The 22921-nt window shown below is 38.0% G+C and overlaps 2 protein-coding genes across 2 annotated transcripts in view; one reads left to right on the forward strand and one right to left on the reverse strand.

Annotated features, from left to right (window-relative positions):
• The window catches only part of spz6 (Spaetzle domain-containing protein 6), a 25720-nt gene continuing 2799 nt past the window's right edge, over positions 1-22921 (reverse strand). Inside the window, exons 2-9 of the mRNA XM_076129836.1 lie at positions 12236-12405; positions 10628-10939; positions 9996-10142; positions 2654-2765; positions 2429-2562; positions 2085-2205; positions 1857-1958; positions 1-1565 (exon numbers count right to left, since the gene is read on the reverse strand). Coding sequence (XP_075985951.1) covers positions 1461-1565; positions 1857-1958; positions 2085-2205; positions 2429-2562; positions 2654-2765; positions 9996-10142; positions 10628-10939; positions 12236-12405 — 1203 coding nt within the window. The 3' untranslated portion in view covers positions 1-1460. The remainder of the gene's footprint in view (positions 1566-1856; positions 1959-2084; positions 2206-2428; positions 2563-2653; positions 2766-9995; positions 10143-10627; positions 10940-12235; positions 12406-22921) is intronic.
• LOC142983045 (nicotinamide riboside kinase 1) lies at positions 5337-9525 on the forward strand. Its single transcript, XM_076129840.1, has 4 exons — positions 5337-5552; positions 6534-7118; positions 7398-7524; positions 7807-9525. The coding sequence occupies exons 2-4, from the start codon at positions 6739-6741 to the stop codon at positions 7900-7902; spliced, it is 603 nt and encodes a 200-aa protein (XP_075985955.1). The 5' UTR covers positions 5337-5552; positions 6534-6738; the 3' UTR covers positions 7903-9525.

A 22921-nucleotide genomic window follows, 5' to 3' on the forward strand; every position in this document is an offset into this window, starting at 1 on the left:
TTATTATTGTCGAAGTGCTTTATTGATACATCTAACATATTCTAAGATATAAATAAATAAGTATCTATTAACTTACATTGAACGCTACATATCGGCGGTGAAGTGGCCATCATTATTTCATGTTTGGATGACTTTCATTACTGTTATTATGTTTATATCTATTTGATTGCATCTAGAACATTAAAATATCGTAATCGAATATAATATCAAATGTTATAGTGATATTAATCGGTTCATTACTAATTGATTACGATGAAATGAATGTTTCGTGTTGTCACATCTCACGCTTCACCGCCGATATAATGTGTTCTACTGATACACGTTGAATCACTCAGCTTTAAGGATTTACTTTCTGTTTTATAACCTTAATTACAGTAAAACGAGGTGACTTTTCAAATTTTTATAAAGTGATGATGCATATTGATACATACTTTTATACAGTCACTCACATAGTCTTTGTTATCTTATTATATTCATCAAATTATACTCAAGTTATTTCTGAAGAACCTCGTTTATTTGCAATAAGATACAACGTTGCAATACAATGATTAACGTTTATAAGTTAAACTATTTCGTGATTAAAAAACCATGTTCCCTTAAACTATATTCTTTGAATGTATTAATATTCTCTTCGTGAATACGAATCAGTAAAAGAAATCATGGTTGATGTACATCTTTACATAATTACAAATTAATATAAATGCAATTTGAGCTTCTAAATAATATTGTGTTAACTAAGTAAGTATCTATATTATCTAAATAACGAGTATTTCTACAGGAAATGTAGATGTGTTTTTTTGAGCGTGATCTTGAATCAAAATTATCTAAAATTTGCATATATTTGTCAGGAAATGTATTGAATTCATAATCGTACGGATTTCTATGGAGGGTTCTCTATTGTATATAATATCTTATTATGTTTATTGCAAAGAGATCTCACCTCCTTTAATAAGTATATTTTGGTACGCACATACTTACCTTAATTAAACATAAGTTACAATTAATATATAAATACAGTCTTAATGTCACAACGATCAGTTAGCGAGAGCACCGAGGTTTACTTTACATACATTACATAGAAATAAGTACTTCCTTTTGAATGATACCTATGATTTCATATGGAGGTATCATCAACTGCCAATCTTATACCTTGTAGTTCTATTAATTACAAATATGTGAAGAAGACCAAAACCGCCTGATTTTAACAAATAAGACATATGTAGTGAATTTAGTAGCCATTCACATTGATATTGGAATTTATTAGGACGACGTAGAAGGTACAAATTGCGCAGGTCGACGTTACTTCGCCCTTTTGCGAATTAATTGAAGTTACAAGCTTATAAGTAACGATTGTCTTTTTATATTCCTTACCCGTGCTGGCAGGAAAGTGTCAGGGGTGGTGGTACGAAGCCTACCGTGGTGAAGGAAAGAGAGGCGAGAGTGTTGCGAGAGGGGAGTGATTAGAGCTCGTTGTTCTGGCGGCGCCGCACGTAGCGCGCGAAGTAGTCGGGGCGCCAGCACTTGCACGAGCCCGGCACCAGGAACCAGTCGTAGTACAGCCGGACCTGCGCCACACAATACAACGTTAGTACGAAGAAACAAGCACAAGCCTAGTTACGACATTGTGGTAATTTACAAACTGTGGATCATACAAATAATTGCTCCGGGTGGGAATCGAACCCACGACCTTTCGACGCAAAGATAGCAGCGTGGCAACCTAAACCACTGCGCCACGAAGGCAGTCAATTGTTATATTGCTTGCTTTTTAAATTTATTATCCGTTGTAGCACTATTGATAAGCATAAATGTTATATCTAAGCACTGAAGCCGTGAGTGCAATGTAGGTATGTGTGTACCTGGTAGCATCCCATCTCGTCGTGTCCGTCGCAGTGTGGCGGCTTGTCGGTGGAGGTCTCCTCCGCGGTGCCGGCGCGGTTCTGCACGAACTGCTGGTAATCCTGGAACATACAAAAATATCGAGTTTAAGTACAACTGCTCACTCTAGACAATGAATCGAGCTCAAGAAGGCATCTGGTGGTTATTGGCTAAGGTTAAACGTAAGCTACAAAATAAAGTAATTATACCTGTATGTGAGACTGCGGCTGTGTCCTGGGAGGGTAGTGCAGCTCAGCGACTAGGAGCGACACCCAGCGCGGTGACGACAGACACCCGCCGTCCAAGTAGTGGCACCGAGACTGCATGCATCTGAAAACAAATAATCATTTTAATAAAAAATATATTGATACTGTTCGATTGAGGTAGGTACACTAGTAGCGTTCTTCATCTCCTGACGAATATTGAAGAAGTGCATTTGAAAAACTACAGTGAGCGTGGCAAAACGAGCTGATAGACGACTGGTACCTAGAAACTGGTTGAGGTTTATGCTCTACCTGGTCAAATGTAAGTTAGTATATGAGATAGTACAGACCTGGTGACCTCAACGGTTTGCGTGAAGTATCCCTCGTAAGGTATCTGTACGACGTAGCGCCAAACACCCTGGTAGTTTCGGGCGAACACCGGCGTCGCGTACTCCACTCGCGCCGGGCATGGCGTCGGTGGACCCTGCACATGAGACATTACGCATTAATTAATATAATACAAACTATTTACCATTAAAGGTATCAATAACATAAATCATTTTATGTGTACTGACTTCATATCGGTGTGCGTGTTGCGCGTGTGGTGCTGGTCCAGGGTCCTCGCGTCGCTCTACGCCAGCCGAGGATTCACTGTCGCCGTTGATAGCGCGGTACAGCATACAGAACCTACCAAATTAATAATCACCATTAAATAAACAATTCTAGTTTTAAAAATGCAAACAAAATACACGAAATCACATATTACTATCTTAACTGTATTAATATTAGATACTTATTTGCTGATATTATTTTAGTAATGACAACGAAACGCAACGTGTAACTTAACGTAACGTTAAAACGAAACGAATCTGATACACTGACAGTTAATTTTATTGACATTCACATTTTGGTTTAAGGTTATGTTTAGAATTTTTGTGTAAATTGTGCATAAATGTTTTTCAATCTGTTATTTGTACTAAGATGTCTTCAGCATTAGTGCGACAGGCTCTCGAACTCGTCGACCCAGAAGGTATAGTACATACAACATAGTTTATTACGTAAAGAATACAACATAACCTTTACGTTTTTTATTACAGTTTTACTTTATTTTTCTATGGTTTCCTACAGATTCCTATTTTAGATATATATTTGTACGGTTTATTAAGACGTAAAATATAAATTTGTTAAATAGTGTTAGTGTACTAACAGTTACAAAACTTCCGGCATGAATGTTGACAAACTTTTTGAAACAATGTTATTATTGCAGAGTGCGTGGTGAGGAAGCGGCGGCCGGCGGGTCAAGGTTCGTATGACGTCACAACTCCTCACTGCCGCCTTCTAGTCCGTATAATTAAGCCGGTATCACGACACAGCGCGGCACTACGCGACGTAATCGGCCGGCACTTTATGACACGTATTTTAAGTTTATTGCTTCACATTTTATTACTATACAATATCTTATGTAACAAGCACTTGAACGCCGCACTTTGAAACGTGGTGACGCTTGAAAACAACGCTGACTAAGCAAGAGATTGTGAAATTCTAAGATACCTTATTGAAAAAAGTCAGTAATGAACAAATAACCAAGGAATAGTGTAGCATAGTGTATTGCTGAGTCAGTGTTAATACATGTGTTTGTGTGACATGTGCAGATCACCGGCGACTGTTCAAGAACAAGACTAAGAGAGTGAAGGCAGTGAGCAAGTCCAGGGAGCAGATCACTGAGGAGAACATCAAGAAACTGCTGGCACTGTCCAAACCCACCGCTGACTCCGCCACCACTGAGAAAGTAAGTACACAATAATATTTGTATTACTTACTACAGCAACGCTATAACATTGTTCTGTAGTGTGTGAAAGTATCTTGTTGAATCATTCTCCAGTTTTACTGCTATTAAAATTCCTATGTTTGTACCAATGAAATATGATCAATAGTAATAATATCAAATTGAAACTGGATTTTTGTAGTTACATTGCAAGAATAATTTTGTCAGTTGAGATTAATAGTGAATACTTATTGTTTGTTGTGTATTGTTATGTAATTGATATAGATTAGTGTTTGAAGAGCATGTAACTACTTTCTGTTTATATTGATTAAACACTGATAGATGAGATATTGTGATATTATATGATAATATAGAACATATTAGATAAATTAGTATAGGTATAATTATATCAGCTGTAAGGAAGCAATTTTAAAGTCAGTAGATAATATAAACTAATATTGACACTATGTACTCATGTTAACAACTGAGGAATACACATAGTAGTAACATTTTGAGTTAGTCATTACTAATTCAATGACTTGTTAAAACTATTATTATCATGCAGTAAAATTGTGTTATCATTGTGTTGCAAGACTGTGTATTGTAATAGTAGTGCAGGCTGCTCAGATCACTGTATGGCTGATTCACTGGATTTTGGTTAATTGCTTGAAACATTGTCGGGGCGTGAATTAGGTGAACATGTACGTGTGGCATGTCATTCATTGATGATGACAAACAAGTGTTGGTACCAAAAGAACATTCTGGATTTTTATTTAATTTAGTTTATTAAGATGAGTATTAATTAGTGTCCTTAGTTAATGTTATTTATTTAGTTATTGTTATAATTATCATCTTAATTATATTTATTTAATGATAACTTTATTTAATTTTTGTCATAATATTATCATTGTGTTCAATGTCACTTGTGATTGAAGCAACATCACTTTTCACACTGTTGTGTAAGGTTTATATTTAGAATATAACTATTTAGTTGTTAGATATATCCATACAATTAGGTTTTTAATGTATTAATTGATAAAAATATAGTAAATGAGTGATGCATATCAAGGTGTTCAATATTAACAATCATGTAACTAAACTGGAAACATAATCTTTTCAATCCTTTCTAATCTCTTTTTGTGTGCTGTCATTTTGTCTAGAATTGTGTATATCTGTAGCTTGTATTTTTTGCAAATCAATGAATAATAATGTAGATTGCTAGTTGTGATATCCTTATTTCAAATAATTAATTGATGAGTCAGTCAGCGGCCAAATCACCTACAAATCTTAGTGGCATTAGACAAAGGCAAAATTTTTCTACAGCAGTCTTCTAATCAACATGTATGTTGTTACAGATCGTGGAGCGCGCAATAAAACAGAAGCCACTGGCGGATAAACTGGAAGTCAAAGTGGACGACCACAAGTCTATTCTGTTCCCCGACGAACCTGAGACTTTCGAAGATTTCGAATCTGAGCTCTTCTGTAGTTAAACTTACACTTTAACAAAAAACTATAACCACTTCTGTTAAAAGTGCTGCACTTGAAATAGTACTGTATTGTTAAGTGTATAAGGTAGTAACTAGTGTGAGAACAATGCACATACATGGATGTTCCTGACAGTGTGATCGGCAAGCTTGTGTTGGGAACAACGGCTACAGTCTTCCTGCTGCTAGCTGTCTGGATTAACACTTATCCATTCATTGACGAAGGTAACTACACACTTCATTCTAATAATATTAGTAAATAAGTTTTATAGTGGTCTAGTATAGTATTATTGTGATGGCTACTTTTGTAGTATATTTAAAACTGTTTCCACAGAACTAATGTGTAATTGGGCGTGATGTATTTAACTATTTTTGCAGTTCATTAAAGAATTGGTTTTGCCACTATCAATGAGCCAGCTTTAGTGATTTGATTCCAGAAAGAAACTTAGTATGTTTTACATTCAGTTCTTCATTTATATGTAGTATGTATTAGTACAAGATTTATCTATATAGGTAATCAAACTACCTTGCAAAAACTATGCCTACTGTGATATTGCAATAAATTCATTATGCTGACAAGAAACTATTTTATAAGACCATATATTTGTGCTTGTAACTCATTGATAAATGATCATTGCATCATAATAAAGTACTCTACATAAAAATTGTTACAATAACAGTTAAAACATATCCTTAATTACATAGAAATAAGGTATAAATTCACTTGGCATAATTTAGTTATTATTATCTTGGTATTTATAGCTTGTGTTGGCACATGATTGATACCAATTTTGTGACTATGCATATACACATATACTTAAATACATATTATTATTATGTTAGAACTAAGAGTGTCTTGAGACTGTTGCCAGACTTTTCATTGAGTATAAAACTATTACTGCTGCACTGTTTGAAATAAGAGTTTTCTCTCAGTATGAGAGGATTGAGGCTTTGATATTGCTGATCAGCTGTAAGTTGGCGACATGTCATTTTTTTTATATATATTTCTGAACTTTTAAGTGCTGTACAGATCTTGTTATAATCCTTTACTTGATTGTGTAAATTTGTGTACAAGTGACAACTAATTTCCAAGTCCATTAGACATTCCCTAAGGTTTGAACCATGATCTTTTCGTGTGAAGGTTAATTTACTGAGCAGTAAGTAGTATAGAAGCGAAACTTAACATTGATAATCATTTGTTTTCAGAATCATTATTGTACCAGGCAGTGCCAGACCCCAAGTGGTCTCTTCTTTTGTTCGCCACTTGGGGCCTGTTGTTCGTGGGCGGGCTCATGTCGTTCACGCTGTACCACGTGCGCGCGCACCTCTGACCCCTCGCCTCACCTACCTCCTCGTCACTCTGCGACCCTGCACCGCCTCCTCCAGTACTACGACCAGCACCAGCTGCAGCATGGCTCATAGAAACGAGTGGGTCGTCATCGGCATATCCGGGGTCACGTGCGGAGGAAAGACTTCGCTCTCGAATAGACTGCGTGACGTCATCGTGCCCGTGTACATATTCCATCAAGACAAGTACTTCTACCCGGACGACAGCCCGCATCACGTGAAGTGCGGCACCCTCGACCACAACAACTACGACATCCTGTCCTCCGTGGACATGGACTCTCTGTACAAGGACGTGTGCTCCACCATGGACGGCGACGACAAGAGTCACGAGAGCAACCAGCTCGACGGTGACGACAAGTTCAAGATAGCAGGCAAGAAGTTCCTCATAGTGGAGGGTTTCACTGTACTCAACTTTGAACCTATCGTCAAGTTGTGTGATTTTAGGTAAGAACATTCTCTTATTCTTTTATTTTTTAATAATAGCAACTTGCTCTTTACTATATCATAATGAAGTTGAAAGATTAGAGCTTTTCAACAAGCTATTTTTATTTAAGGCCGGTTTTACCGCTTGTGAACAAGTATACATAGGTTAGCTTCCTCGATTTAATTATGTAGTATTTTTTCAGTGCATTATTCTACGGCGTAAATAATCAACTTACTGTGGATTATTACTTATGTATATTGTGTAGTGTAGATAATATATGTGTGTATGTTGTATGTCAGCTACTACTTCGTGCTGGAGTACGGCGAGTGCGCGGCGCGGCGCTGCTTCCGCGTGTACGACCCCCCGGACATCCCCGGCTACTTCGAGACCTGCGTGTGGCCCGAACATCTCAAGTATAGGGCACAGGTACGTACAGTGTACACACTTACAACTATGAGGACCTGATAGCCAGTGTGGAAAACTAATTCATTACATATTATAAAACAAAGTTCCTAACTGCGTCTGTTTGACTGTTTGTTCGCGATAAGTTTAAAAACTAATGATCTAAATTTAATGCGATTGACACCTATAGACTCTGATTAGTACTGTTTAATGTTTTGACTCTTATAAAAAGGACTAGGTTTTTGCTATGTGCAGATTATGTTACTTGTTTTATACTTTATTTATTTGTGGTATTTATGATTTCAGATCGAGAAGGACCACCGAGTGAAGATCTTGGACGGCACGGCGCAGAACTCGCTGGAGATCGTCTTGTCCGACCTGAACTCCTTGCTCAAGACATAACAACATTTCATTATTCCTAGCTGACCAACATCTTGTTCTAAGCAATACATTAAACGTTATAAATGTGCTATTACTTTATAATAATGGTCTTATATAGCTTATGTTTTAGCGGCGATTATTGTTTAGTGAATGAATGGCAACTCATGTCATGAAACGGTGTTGCAAAATATAGCTATGCGGCGAAGTGAAGGTCGGCTTTAGAGACTAGGATATTCTCATTTTTATAGTGTCCGTTTAATAAAAAAGATTTTAAACAAAAGTTTTCTTGCGTGAACTACGAACGCAGCTTTACCAAACACAATAGCTGATAATAGCTGACAAAGAAACGCATCAACTCGCGTTTTAACATACCACATATCGTCGTATTGTATTGAGTTGCGTTCGCCACACATGTTGGACAACTTGCAAGTCATGATAGTGCTCATTGATAGTGTTAATTCCATATACGCGTCTTGTTATGTTTAAAGTGGAACATTATAAACGCACACAATCAAAGAGCTTTGATATAAATAATAGTGAGAGACATCATTTACATTTCAATCATTTTTGTAAAAAAACCTGTCATAGCGCATATTTTTATACATTTTATATTATCTAGTAATTTGACTTGGATGTTATAATGCCGTCATAATCTGTAAAAGCATATTGAAAGCAATAAAAACAAAAATATTTATTTATTCTCAAAATGTCAGTAACATACTGTTTCAGAGAAAAATAAACTTCAACAGTTTTTTGTGTCAATTAGCTTATAAGCGGAAAATATGTGTTATCATCCAAGTCAAATTAGTATTCAGAGTAAACTTAACTCTAAGTTGTTATAATTTAAAGTTCAATATCGTATGATATTGTTAGCTTATAATAAGAATATATAAGTGATCACGAGATGCCTGTCGCGACGCACGCTTGTATGGAAACTATATTAAATTATATCATGTCGTTAAGTTATTAGGAAATTATTGTTAAAATGTGTACACATGTGAACACTCCCTTGTAAAATTCTTTCGATGTATCAGTAACTCGAATTATTAAAAACAAACTATCTATTTATAATAGAGTATAAAATAACTGTTTCGGAATTGATGAAGATTGTCTGATAAGAAATGTAACGTGTAGATTACTTTTTTCAAGGAAAGAATTTATACTCATGCCGTTACAAACGTGCGAACTACTTACGTCATAATCAAAAGTATATAGGAATGTGACAATGTGTAAGTGCGAGCGAGAGACTCCGATATAATGACATGACTTAGTTCGCACGTTTGAAATGGCCCGAGTATAGTTGAAATACTTTGGTCGAATGTTCAGATGTGTATGCAAGTTAGGGTTATTTAATTTGATAAATTATTTCTCTATGATGAAAACGGTGTATAAAGCACATGATCAATGTACTCGAATGTGGGTAGTAGACCTTATTGTTGTGGGACATTTGATACAGTTATTTAATATTGGTACTAAATGTGTAAAGTGATAGTGAGTATGTTCGAACAGTCTGGTCAGAAGTGATAAACATTGGTGAAGTGATACGTTTGAGTGTGGGTGACCGTCGCTCATAGTGTGCAGTGTCACAGTGTTATGTATTCGTTAAATTATATGTTTGTAATAAATCTGCCTAATTATTATTTACTTATGTGTTTTATTTGATGTGTATTCGTTTTATTTTGAATGTTTTGTTGTATAGATGCAGTCAGCAGGGTTTCTGCAGGGTACGAAATGTGTTGGATATTTTTGGCAGTCGAAATCAATAAAATCTACCATGGCGCATTGGTTAATATTGCTAAAGTACCGCTACCATTGCGTCGGGAGGTCGTGGGTTTGATTCCCACAGGGGATCATTATTTGTGCGAGCCACAGATCGTTGTTTCGGGTCTGGTTGTACTTTGTGTCCGTTGTTAGTACTTGTTAGTATGTTTGTAAAAGTCCCCGCGACACAGAGCAATAATAATTCTTAGTGCGGGAATTGATTCAATTTTTTGAAGAATAAGATAGCGGTAGGAACTATATGAAGTAAGTGGTATGCTTATCTCATGTTCCTGCTCGTGGGTCTTACTGCTAGAAGTAAGTAGAACGTTTAATATAAATGTATGTATACTCACACTCCGCCGCCGTCACAGAACTTGCGGCTCTCCCGCGGCGCGTCGTCGCCGGCGGCGCGGTGCTCGGCGCGGAGCGCGTGCGACGGTACTGAGTCTGACGGGGATGAGTCTGACATGTCCAGTGAGCGACGAGACCGCTCCTCCAGTCTGCAGGAATAGAGCAACATTATTGCATACCTATGCCATGGACGAATACACGGTGGAATGAGCTACTTGCCGAGGTATTCTTATTGGATTGCAAAGTACGCCAAAGAAAGTGTTTTTTGTTCGGCTCGTCATCCACAGATATTGGCCCGCAGAATTAATCAACGAATTAAGAGTACTAACACTACTGAATCCTTTATATTTCGGTCTTTATGTCATACCAACTCAATTAGTACTTCGATCACATAATTTTCTAAAACAAATACATTAAAGAATCCCTTTTTGTCTAACTTTGAAGTGAAAGATCAAAAATGACAATGACTCTTTCAAATAAAAAAAGAATTTTGCAATCCGTACATTCGGCGGAGTAATCGTCGAAAACGAAAAAAAAAACAGTCATTCGAATGTAGCACCTTCTTTTTGAAGTCGGTTAAAGGTACCATAGATCATGGCTGCAATGAAAACTCCTTCTCTTCAGAAAGGTTTACCTGTTATGCTGCAGCTCGGGCACTAGTGGCGCGGGCGCGGCGGGCGCGGAGGGCGCGGGCGGCAGGTGCGCCACGCGCGGCAGCGTGTCGTCGGCGCGCAGCACGGGCAGCGTGCGCGACAGGAAGCGCAGCGTCTGGTTGCGCAGCAGCTCGAAGGGGTACGGCTCGCCGTTAGGGTTCTGCCCCATCGGGTTGCGCGGGATCACGCCGCGGTTCAGGTCCCCGCACAGGTTGTTGGCCGACACGTGCGGCCGCGTCGAGTCCACCTCCGGGCACGGCGACGCCACCTGCCGGTACGGCGGCGGACGAACTCTACAAACAAAATATTGTTCTCTGAATAAACTTCATTCCCAAAAACCAAGTCGAGGATAGAGTGAAGTGATGGCCAAAGATTTAGAAAACACACCATCATACAGAATGCTTAAAAAAAAGTAACTCTATGACTGTAATAAAATCGCATTAGGTACTATTTATTAATGGCAAAACGCATTAAAACATACAATTTCAACGTGAACAGCTGCTTTTGAAAGGAAAGCGAGTGACAATAGATGCACTTTCATCTCCATAATAAAGTTGCTCTCACACAAAGCTCACACGGAACTTGGTCACTAATAGTCGCCATACAGGGAAGCATTCATCACAATATCTCGTATATATGAGAGGCCGGCGCCGGCGACGTCCGGCTGGCGGCTAACGCTCGCAGATTGTTTGCTATTAGTGAAAGTGGTCGCGTCTCTCGTGGCCACACATGTGTTATTACTGAACACCTCAATACTGATACTATTCATAAACAGGGCTGTCTACGTCTCAATGGATTTGAAAAGCCGTCATATTTTGAATATTGTATTTATAATAAGTATAATCTATTTAAGCCAAAAATTCTTTCGTCGAATGTTTCCAATTCCAACTCTCCAAAACGCTTAATTTGGTTTGGAAAACTAATTCAATTCGTAGCTGAGTATCAGGAGTGCATGAGTGCGTTATAAGTCGTGCATCAAGATTGGCTTTTAAGGCTCTGGCTATTTCATACTTAGACGTGACAGCCCTACTAACGACACAGGTCTTTAAATTTTTGTTGTATTGTGTTCGGTCAAAGCGTCAAGCGCGAGGTGAAAGTAACGAGGAAATAGCGAGTATTTATGTATGACTTGTATGAGTGATGTTTGAACATGCTCTCACATGGACAACACTATTGTATGAACTGTTCAACATCTGTCATTTACAACTGACAGAAAGGGAACACGCATGATTGACATATGTCACGGAAAGCTTAGGAATGTGAAGGAAGCTTTTTAACAAAAACTTTCGCAGTAGAGGTCAGGTATGTCTGGGACTATACAATTTATTGATATAATACAAGTGTAAGAACAATAAAATGCTAGGTTAATTATATTCTAAATTACATTCCTATAAACCAAATACAATGGAGGGAAGACTCCCTCGGTGGGAGTCTGTATGTTGCAATGCTGAAGAAAAAACAGAAAAAACTACTGAAAACTTGTATTATTAGCAAAATACCTGTTTTCAATATCGGTACCTGAGATGTGTTTGAAGACAGACATAATCTTCAAGACGTTTTAAACGCAAATACGTTCTGTTCCTTATTACCTGGGTGGTGTGGCGTTAGGTGACTCAACAAAGGCATAGTATCCCTCGGGCGGGTCCTCCGTGTCTCCGAGCGTCTCTTCGCGCGGCTCCGCGCTCGCGTCCGCCTCCGCGCTCGCGGGCGGCGGGGCCGTCGGCTCCGGGAGCACCGCTCTACTGCTTATGCATAGTATCTGGAAATAAAAACATTTACTGTTAATATTTGATCCGGGATATAAAATAAAGTTAATTATTAGGCTAGATGGTAGTCAGTAAACCACTTGTGTTGGTGTAAAGAATTCTCTGTCCACTGTCATCTAAGCAAGTTGTCGTGATACGTAAAATATGTACGTAGGTACTAAGTATGGACTCCTATATTGGTCGTATAAGTTTCAGGATATGCATAACCATCAAGGAAGACAGCGGACACACGAGATCTAAGGTCATCTCTACAAAGCTCTATCATACAGTCTATGTATCTTAACATAGACGCTAGTTCCGAGCGAGCGTCAAACGATCACAGTTAATAGTTACAAGACCACCACCTGTAACCCTCCATCAATCATGATCTAAACGAGCTTATCATTAAACGTAACAAATGAGTGGCGCCACACTGCACCGTGACTGTCCGTGACTGACAGCGAGCCGCGACACGCGACGACACAAGTGTAGTGCAAGTGTGTCGAACAAGCAGGCCACTGGCACACCCAGTTCTAGATAAAGGCGGTGCCGCGCATGCGCACGCGCACGCCCGCCCCAATACCTGCGCGGACGAGCTGTCGCACGCTGAATACTTGAACACCTCGCACTGGACACAGTTCCCACTCAGTTCAACTGAATCAGTAGCATTATTTACTATCTTGTTATCAATGCAGATGAGGGGGTGACCTTGCGGAACAATTGGCCAGTATATTAGAGCGAGATAGGTAGAGATTTATTTTCGGGAAATTCCTGTACGAAGAATGTCTTATGCAGAGCTACATGTACTGAAAAAGTCCGCACCGCTATATGCAACAAACATTCTTAACAGAATTATCTGAATTATATACATTCGCTTCGCTTCGCGTTGGAATCGTACTCACGACCTCCTATGTTATGGTAAAGACGGGGGACGATATTAACCATTACCCGACAAGGGAAATTCTATAAGCTTTTAAATACTGTTTTCGGCGTGACTTGAAATCAAAACGGAATGTATATTTGTGCGTGAGCAATAGTAACGGGAAACAGAACGAACAGCTTCCAAGAATTAATCGGCGTTTACGCAAATTTTCGTAAAAAATAAAGCTTTTCTAATCAAAATTCTAGGGCAATGGGTGTTTGTGCCGCCGCGCGGCGCCGCTCGCCTCCATTCAACATTCTACACGATCTACAACACTCACGATATCACTCCGACGTTAACAGATTTCACGAAATCATTCGCACGCATATCTAGCTTATAAATTGCACTTACTAACTTTATAGTTGATTCATGTCGTTGTAATTTTTCACTGAGTTTGTCTGTACCACCGACTAGCAAACTAAGCTTTCTGATCAATGCAAGATTATCTCAATCATAGATCACAGATATGCTACAAAGGTATTACTAATTTCATATTCAAGCCCCATGCATGAAAGTCGTCACACAATGACATGTTGTCTCTACAGAATACGAGATCGTACTTATCTTGTTACAGATTTGTGGCTGCCCTAGCATTTGTACTATCTAGTTTGGAGAGCTGATAGTTTTGCATAGCTCTCTAAGTCTAAACAGCTTGAGACCTAGTATGTAGTATGAGTGTATTGGTAGTGGCATTGTGATCGCTCCACTTAGAGGCGGCGGTGGAGCGCGCGTGGAGCCGCGGCGCACCGTTACCGCGCTGACCCGCATACCGCCGCGCCGGCTACACGACGACGACGACGCTCTACACCAACACTTACTGATACACCTGCTCTAATAGCTATAGTTCACCAAACTAACTAACAGATAATACTAGCATTTGTGTCAAGTTGCTCATATAATCGTATGACTCGATTGATCATAAATGTCTTACAACCGTTTTCAGGATCATGAGAGTACTGAGAACTCTTTTCTTTACTACAGGATGTTTACTTTTGGTAAAGCTAAAAAATATTTTTTTTTACTTATCTTCCCAAGTAGTTATAGTCTGTTCGCAAAAGACGCAGAGTTAATACATCAGACTGTACCTATAACATGTAGAGGAATGTAACAAGTGCGTCAGGAAATTATCAAGTGACACTGTAACGTGAGCTTATATGAAGTCACATGTGACGAGGCGAGGTGACGGACAGTGACTAGGTAATACTACGTATATCGTAACAACATGTTACTTCACTGTAATAAGAAGTTGGATGAACTTTCGCCACTTCACTTAAGACAAGTTAGTTTGACGGACGATGGTGTCCCCTCAAAAAAAGCACTTCGAGGTCTCAGTCCACCGCGCTAAACTGTTTAAACAACTTCTATTTGTGTTAGGTTTTTGCTCGATATTTTCCTCCATCGTTATAGCAAAACGTTAAATGATTACAACCACTTTTCAATTTTCAATGGCAATTCTCTGCAGAACCTACCATAGTACCAGTTACACTAACTAACCGTTTCAAATTTCTGCGCGAGTTTAACACGAATTAGATTAGTTCCACACAGTTTATAACTACGAGTAGCTTTTACTAGCTGTAATAGTTAGCCGGCGTGAAAGGAATATCTGTGCTTTCCGACTTCCATAATAATAATAGATTATTTTACATCGTGTAGGTATAACGGCTTGAACTTCCAATTTTAGTTTTAATTAAATAAAATAAGGATTATTAAGAATCCACATCGATTGACTTTATATCGATGTGCAAAGCTTATGCAATAAGTTATTTTTATAGTACTAATTTTATTGAAATCGCCTGTCCAGCTAATGATTATTATAAGCATTTTTCAGAGCGTAGCCCCTCTGGAATAACTTAAGCTTACCTAAAATAATCTCGAAAAATAGTGCAGCAGTTTTGGAGATTACCCTTATAAAATAGACTTACTTATCTCATATATTAACTACTTTCTTGTACGTTCTATCTACCTATAGTACATATTATTATAAGCATTTTTCAGAGCGTAGCCCCTCTGGAATAACTTAAGCTTACCTAAAATAATCTCGAAAAATAGTGCAGCAGTTTTGGAGATTACCCTTACAAAATAGACTTACTTATCATATATTAACTACTTTCTTGTACGTTCCATCTACCTATAGTACATATTATTATAAGCATTTTTCAGAGCGTAGCCCCTCTGGAATAACTTAAGCTTACCTAAAATAATCTCGAAAAATAGTGCAGCAGTTTTGGAGATTACCCTTACAAAATAGACTTACTTATCTCATATATTAACTACTTTCTTGTACGTTCTATCTACCTATAGTACATATTATTATAAGCATTTTTCAGAGCGTAGCCCCTCTGGAATAACTTAAGCTTACCTAAAATAATCTCGAAAAATAGTGCAGCAGTTTTGGAGATTACCCTTACAAAATAGACTTACTTATCATATATTAACTACTTTCTTGTACGTTCTATCTACCTATAGTACTAGCGATACGTTTCTTCCACTCAGTGTTGTTTGTTAAGTGGGCGATGTATTCTAGGTCAGCTGCATATATCTGCACTAATCTGCAGTATGCACGAGGATATAAGTGGCGAACAATATCGCCTTCACACTGAACAGAGGCTAGACTGTTGAGTGTTGAAGCGCTCGTACATGCTAATGAGAAGGTGATTAGTGCTGGTTGCACTTTCACCACATAACCACTCTACTGATTATGATGAAGTTACATCTTGGAGTAAGTTGTATTGCTAAAATGCATCTTAATGTTACAACGAACTCTTGTCTAAGGATGAAAAGTGATATAGAAGTATTTCGTTTAAAAAAACATCTCTTGAAATCTCGAAACTAAAGAATGGTTTGAACCAATTACTCTAAAGATAGATTGTAGCAAATGCCTGAGGCAAAATTTTAACTTTCATCAACATATACTTATTGTTTAACGTGCTCCGTGGCACGGAAGGAAACGTGACTATCTAAACGGCCAGCCATCATGAACTTGACCTCAGTAAACAGTATAATTTGACCACCCATGCGATTACTCCGTAACCAGACTCTACTCTCACTGAAACTGCTCATAGTTTTCTAAACATTGATATAATTTGGGTTCAAATGATGGCAATTTGTTGGTCCACTTGATCTGCGGAATATTATCTGAGATTGTCCAATTACTGCGTGTGTTCATGTGTTGAGGCTGTGGAGTAACGAGGGAGGTTAATAGCTGTAATTCTATTATAGTTGACCGTGTCGGAGACTGGCGGGTGAAGCGTAACGCCTGGCTCTATGGGAAAGTGACTTTGTATATCTTTTTGGACTTTTACTGAGTAATTTTAGGTGCTTTCTTCTAAAAGTAATCTCGAAAAATTCAACTAGTGAAACAGTCTTAAAGTTACGCTTATAGGCAGCGCTACAGCTTACGATCTAGTAAGAAAAAGTACATAAGTTTAGCGCAGGTTACACAGGAATATAATGAAAGAAGCCCTCAGTCTTACACGTTTTACTGTGCTTTAGGAAAACTGAAGTATTTGAGCGAAGTGTTTCGTGTTCTTGTAGCTAAGACTTGCGTTTTACAATGTTAAAGACCCTACATAGGAAAAGCAACTGCTTTTGAGCGCTTAATTTCCGCGCGTCAAGTGCCACTATGAAATCAAAATGACGCGCTCATTTTTATGTATGAAGTAAACAATATTGACCTCACAACACAATGAGTAGCGTCGCTTGTTACAATCATATTACATCAACATTAGTTTCTCCATTCCTTAATAAAATACTCTCGAAATGTGTGAGCTAAATTACCCTGTATTGTGTACGCGTGAGAGTTGAAATTTATTCAAAGATCTTTGTAACATCTGTGGTATTCTTGCCTCCATGGAAAATGTGTCACGTTCATTATTATAATAACTACGATTATTTTGATTTCTATTGTGTCTCTATTATTAACTGTTCAGTGAATTCCTTCGCGAAAATAAATAATTACCTCGCAGAATAGCAATCTTATTCTGTAATTATTGAATTTCGAAGTTGAAATAACAAATTAATTTTAGTTTGAAATCTTTAATTTACGTTTTTGATTTTTAGAAAGTTTGTTTTATTGTTTTTTTTACATCAGTTCTAATTTACACGAAAGTGAAATGATGATTTCTTCAAATTGAAGTGGGTTATGTTTTGCGAAATGATTTCACTCTGCCGTTCTTCTGATAATTATAATTTGTGATTTGTTTCGAAATAAACTTTCCTGTCAATAACGGTAGATAACAGCGAGGGATTTGGTGATGTGTCCGTTAAATGTTTTAATCAAAACAACCTTGCGGATCCGCGAACCAAACATTAAGGTGTGCAGCGGTTTACATCTCCGTAAGTAGAATGTTATAACGAGCCATAAAAGGTAAATGAAGTGGTGGTACATTAATGCGCATGACTTTAATACACGAACAGTTAACTTTTCCTAATTATATGGCGCTTGATGTTTACATTGAGTGCTCCGTAATCTTTGTATGTATGTAAGTATGTATGTACGAGTAATTTCTACTCGTAAGTGAAAACTGAAAGTTTTGAAGTCCGTCTCAGCCGCGTTAATGGATTTTAATCTTTATTGTGAGAAAAACTATGCGTCGTTAGCGTCATTCATAAGTATAAGTATAATTTCACTCTCCATTCACGACGCTACTCTAACTATGTCTTTGACAAATATTTCAATGATAGAAATACTGTTCAACGTGACCGCGTGTATCGCACATCCGCACAACTAGGCTTATTGTTTTGCGCAAATATCTCTCAATAGTCGCGCCCTAATAAACCCTGTAAATATTTCAATAAAGCAGTGTCGCCGCCGCCTGTCGCGTGTCGCCTACATACGCACGTAACTGTGAAGATGTCGTTGGGCAACACTCGGCAACACTCGGCGACAACCGGCGAGAGGCGCCATGTTGTTGACTCATAACTGTCACGCCTGTCACACGCAGTTAGCCGCGGTTACTTTGATATGTCATTATGCGGCGCACTGCACCCGCTACTTGCGCGGTTTGTGAGCTTCTGAGAGCGTACGCACTTTTTTGATAGTTGGATATCTTTAAAACAAGTTTTTTTTAATATGGATCTTTTTTATATTGTAGTAACCGCTCTAATGAAGCTGGAAAGCTCGCGGTTCGATTAAGTTGATTTAGGGACTAATACCTATTAGGCAGCCATGGCTGTTTCGTTTTGATGACATCATGAACTTTACAGAGTTTACAGGAAAACAATAGAAGAAATGAAGAAAATGAATAGTCTGTAATCACAACCGCAATGTTCATTAAGCACAACATATAGCACTACATTTGACAAGTACTAACCCTATAATCAAAGAAGAAATCTCATATCAAGTGGTTCCCTTTCATCTTAGGAGCGGAGCATTGTCGAGATCTCCCGAGTGTTGCCGAGTATTACCGAGCGATGGCGAGTGGTAGCGAGGTGACGCCAACGACACGGTGACACACATTTTTTACAAGACTCGCACTAAATTGCACTTTCATGAGACAGGTGCAAGTATTTATAAATTGTTTTAAAGGAAAGTAATGAGGAAGCTCTTTTCTTGGAACCGTCAAGATGACTTCAATAATTCACAAACATAACTTATTTTTATCATTGATCTAATAGGCTACTGTAAGAATCTGATTCTTGACGGATCTCCTTTTGCTTAGTAACTAGAAGGTTTTGTAATGGTTTTGTAATATTTTCACTACGTGGTATGAGCTTAAATGCAGATGTTGATTGCTCTAACTACAATGAGCTCGTGTAAACGACTTGGCGTATGATCTCTTCAGTGGCACAGCTCGTGTGGCCGTTAGTTCGCCACAAACAGAGCGCGACCGACCGCTTAGCGCTACACGCTCGCACCCGCCGACTACTCACTACTACATCTTACTAGCTAGAAGCTAGCTGGAACTTACGAGTATCACAGTACGGCACGTGCTATAATAATACGAGTAATGTGAGAATCTTATTCATATCTGTATCCATAGTTCAAGTCCTCCCATAAAGCCGATATTTTCATCACTCAGAATGTTCACCCTATTCGAGCTGAGAGTTGGATAGAACTATCTTACTATTAATAAAATTATCGTCATAATATCAATGCGTTAATTCGTATCGAATCGGTTAATACCGTACAGTGCGCGAGAAGCAAGATCCTTTGTGATTAAGTCTGTCATGATTTCCCCGACATGCAATTATAAATTTCCTAGCACTTCCTTTAATAAAGATAGAATCTTTTATCTCAAAGGAATCTTATTAATTTCGATATTAACAGGGTTAATTCGAGATTCCAGATCATTCGTATTTGGTACGATCATTAAACCAGCTTAACAGTAAATCTATTAACTGTGTAAGGTCCATGATCCCATCAGAAGAAGGCTCGCTGTCCCGACTCGTTCTGTGTGGAGTGTGGAGCGCGGTGGAGGTGTAAGTAGGGCGCGGTCATTGACCCGGCGGCGCGCGGCTCTAGGTGAAGGTCACGCGTCTCCGGTAACGGTAACACGCCGGTAACGCGGTGATAACGCACTGACCACACATCGATGACGTCATACTGTGTGTGCCCTTTTCTTCCCCACAGATTATATTCGTTTCCTAAGAATTTTCACACCGAAAGTAATTAGAAGCAAGAGGAGACTTCAACTAATAAACTGATTCCTATTTGTTGTTGGTGTCAGCATCTCAGTGAACGTAGATCCGACCTACTTTCCAAACAAATTAACTATACGCGCTCATTTATTAGAAGGAACAAATTAGTGTGCTTGAGCAGGTTGATATACTCCTATGACAGACCGTAATATAATATATACATTATATTAGATCCAGAATACTGGCCACTGAGACCACAATAGAAGAAACAATAACACACACTCGTAGTGTGTGAATTGCTTGTTACAGAGTAAGTGTATTGTATTGCGATAATGATAGAAGCGTGCTCACACTCACATGTTAATAATGACAATTAACACTTTATAATGGTGAATGACATCTTACATTTTATAGCTGTTTCTCCATTACTATTCCTCATACAGATTCTTCCAGCTTACAACGAGTAAACAGATTTTTGTACTTTATGTTTTTGCGTAGAGTCTTGATATTGTTTAAGTCACAGTTACAGCTCTTGATACCATAAATTCAGCTCAACCTGCACTTACCTTACACCTTACATTTAGCGGTAGTTTATCTATTCAATAGCGTTTAAACTCATAAATAAAAAGCTATTGAATAGATAAACTACCGCTTAATGTACTCAGAAACCGGGGGTTAGTCAGTTTGGTAGACTCAAAGACTTCTCTCTCTCTCTTTAATTGTGGGAAAGACTTATTTCACTTATTTAGTCATTTATGCAAGAATCTCCTTGGCAAACAAGAATAAGTGTACCGTAATTCGCATGCGTAAAGTGCGATAATTGTCCCATATACCTAATATGCTCATCATGTAAACAAGCCTCACTGTGGCCAGTGACTGGCGGCAGGCGGCAGTTAAACCGCAGCCTACAAACGAACGAGTTTAGTAAACGTTAGTGCTGCGGTCAGCGGCGAACATTCTCAGGAAACGTCCAACTAACACTTAACAAGTTTACAACTATCACAGCGCTTCTTGTTCTTTACTGTGGAGTAAACAATATAAAGAAGTAATTTCTTAGGTATACACTTAGATGGCTATGAATATATTTGATCGTGATCATTCATTTGGATCAGGTACCTAGTGTCAGGAACAACTTCCATGAGATCTCAGTACCACATAGATTTTTGCTTCTTCAGGAAATAGAAGGTGTGACTTCCGATAACCTGGCGATCGCCAGGCCATTGCGGTCAGATTCAACAGAAGGTCATTACGATAGTCCCGGGTAGTTTGTTTTGACCAGATCAATGAATTGTTTTATTTTTCTATGAAACATTTTATGAATGACTTGCACATTTTACTAACAGAAAGGCTAAAAGTATTGGAAAAGAACGAAATAGCTTTGTTTTTATTTTATTTCGTCAAATGTAGGTTAAATTATAGTTAATGCTCAGGTCAGCGTAATCATTAATACTAGTGGTATTTCCACCACATCTGAGCTGATTGGAGCTTGTTTTCTGAATATCTGAATATTAATTGTGCATAGATCAAAGTTCACGGGGTCACTGACCCCAGGGCACGCCGCGTGACAGTTGTTTGTCATCGTGACACCTCATCTGTCACGTTCAAACATTGTCATCTTGGTTCTTAGTAAATATTGGATAATTGTAACAATTTTTATTGTGATAATTTTGATAGCGGTAAAATGTTTCTAATGCTAAGTTCCATTGGTAAATAGGAGAAAATTTAAGTGTATCTATACTAATATTATAAAGCTGAAGAGTTTCTTTGTTTGTTTGTTTGAACGCGCTAATCTCAGAAACTACTGATCCGATTTGAAAAATCATTTCAGTGTTAGATAGTCCATTTATCGAGGAAGGTTGTAGGCTATATATCATCACGCTACGACCAGTAGGAGCAGAGTACCAGTAAAAAATGTTCCAAAAACGGGGAAAAATTTGACCCATTCTCTCTTATGTGACGCAAGCGAAGTTGCGCGGGTCAGCTATCATTTATAAAACACCGTACTAGTCATATAATGACTATAATTACCAATAAAAACAACGTCCAGAAAATACAATAACAGAAATACCGACGAAATAGGAGATGATGAATTTATTATGCCTTTCATGGATATTGTGTATGTGACCGAATTATTCATAACATTACCGATTAGTTTTTCAATTATATTTAAAAAGACAGCGTATATTTCAAGCTTCTGAAAAGGATGATAAATGAGCGAATTCTTCTAATACGAGATAAATATAAAGTGATCAAGTATGGCGTCGCCGGCGCTAATGAATCATCGTTTAAAGTGAAACGTGACATAAAAACAATCCATTTATAAACAGCTGTTAATTGCGCTTTCAATAGATCGCCATTTACAATATATTATGATATATGGTGTTCTTTCCCTCATCAGTGCGCGGCCTTAATTCCCGGCTTAGGCGAGAGAAAGCCTAACGGGACTAGTACTAACTATGTCCTCGGATAAGCCCCGCGTGGGCTCGTGGAGCCTTATGTGGTTGAGTGACATACTTCGCATGAAATTCGGTCGAAAAATATTACTCTGCCTAGTGTAAAAAAACAATCAAGTAATTCATTCAATTTACGCAGTTGTAGTACTTAAATACTTAAAAACCTCTACAAATAGGAGCGATTTGGAGTTGAAATAATTATATGATGAATTTCGACAAAAATAGTAAATTATTCTGTACATATTTGTTAAATAAAATAATACAAAAACTACATAACTCAAAGAAACTTACTTTTAAAACGTAATTATATGAAATCGTAACGAATTTGTTAAGAAACAGTTGCCAGTACATTAGACATCAACGCGCTCCGTCTTAATGGGAGTAATAAAATCAAAATTCATTCACGTATTTTTTGCATAGTTAATCGATTTTGAATTACTTATTTTCACCTTAGAAAGTATTTTATCGATACACCATGTCTTACATATACTTTTTAGATTAATAATTACAGAATTCTCCCTATCGCTATGTAGTTCAGACTAATTTAAAATTATGTAGTTAAATGTCGAAATATTC

This window comes from Anticarsia gemmatalis, chromosome 23 (genome assembly GCF_050436995.1).
Source record: "Anticarsia gemmatalis isolate Benzon Research Colony breed Stoneville strain chromosome 23, ilAntGemm2 primary, whole genome shotgun sequence".
NCBI lineage: Eukaryota > Metazoa > Arthropoda > Insecta > Lepidoptera > Erebidae > Anticarsia > Anticarsia gemmatalis.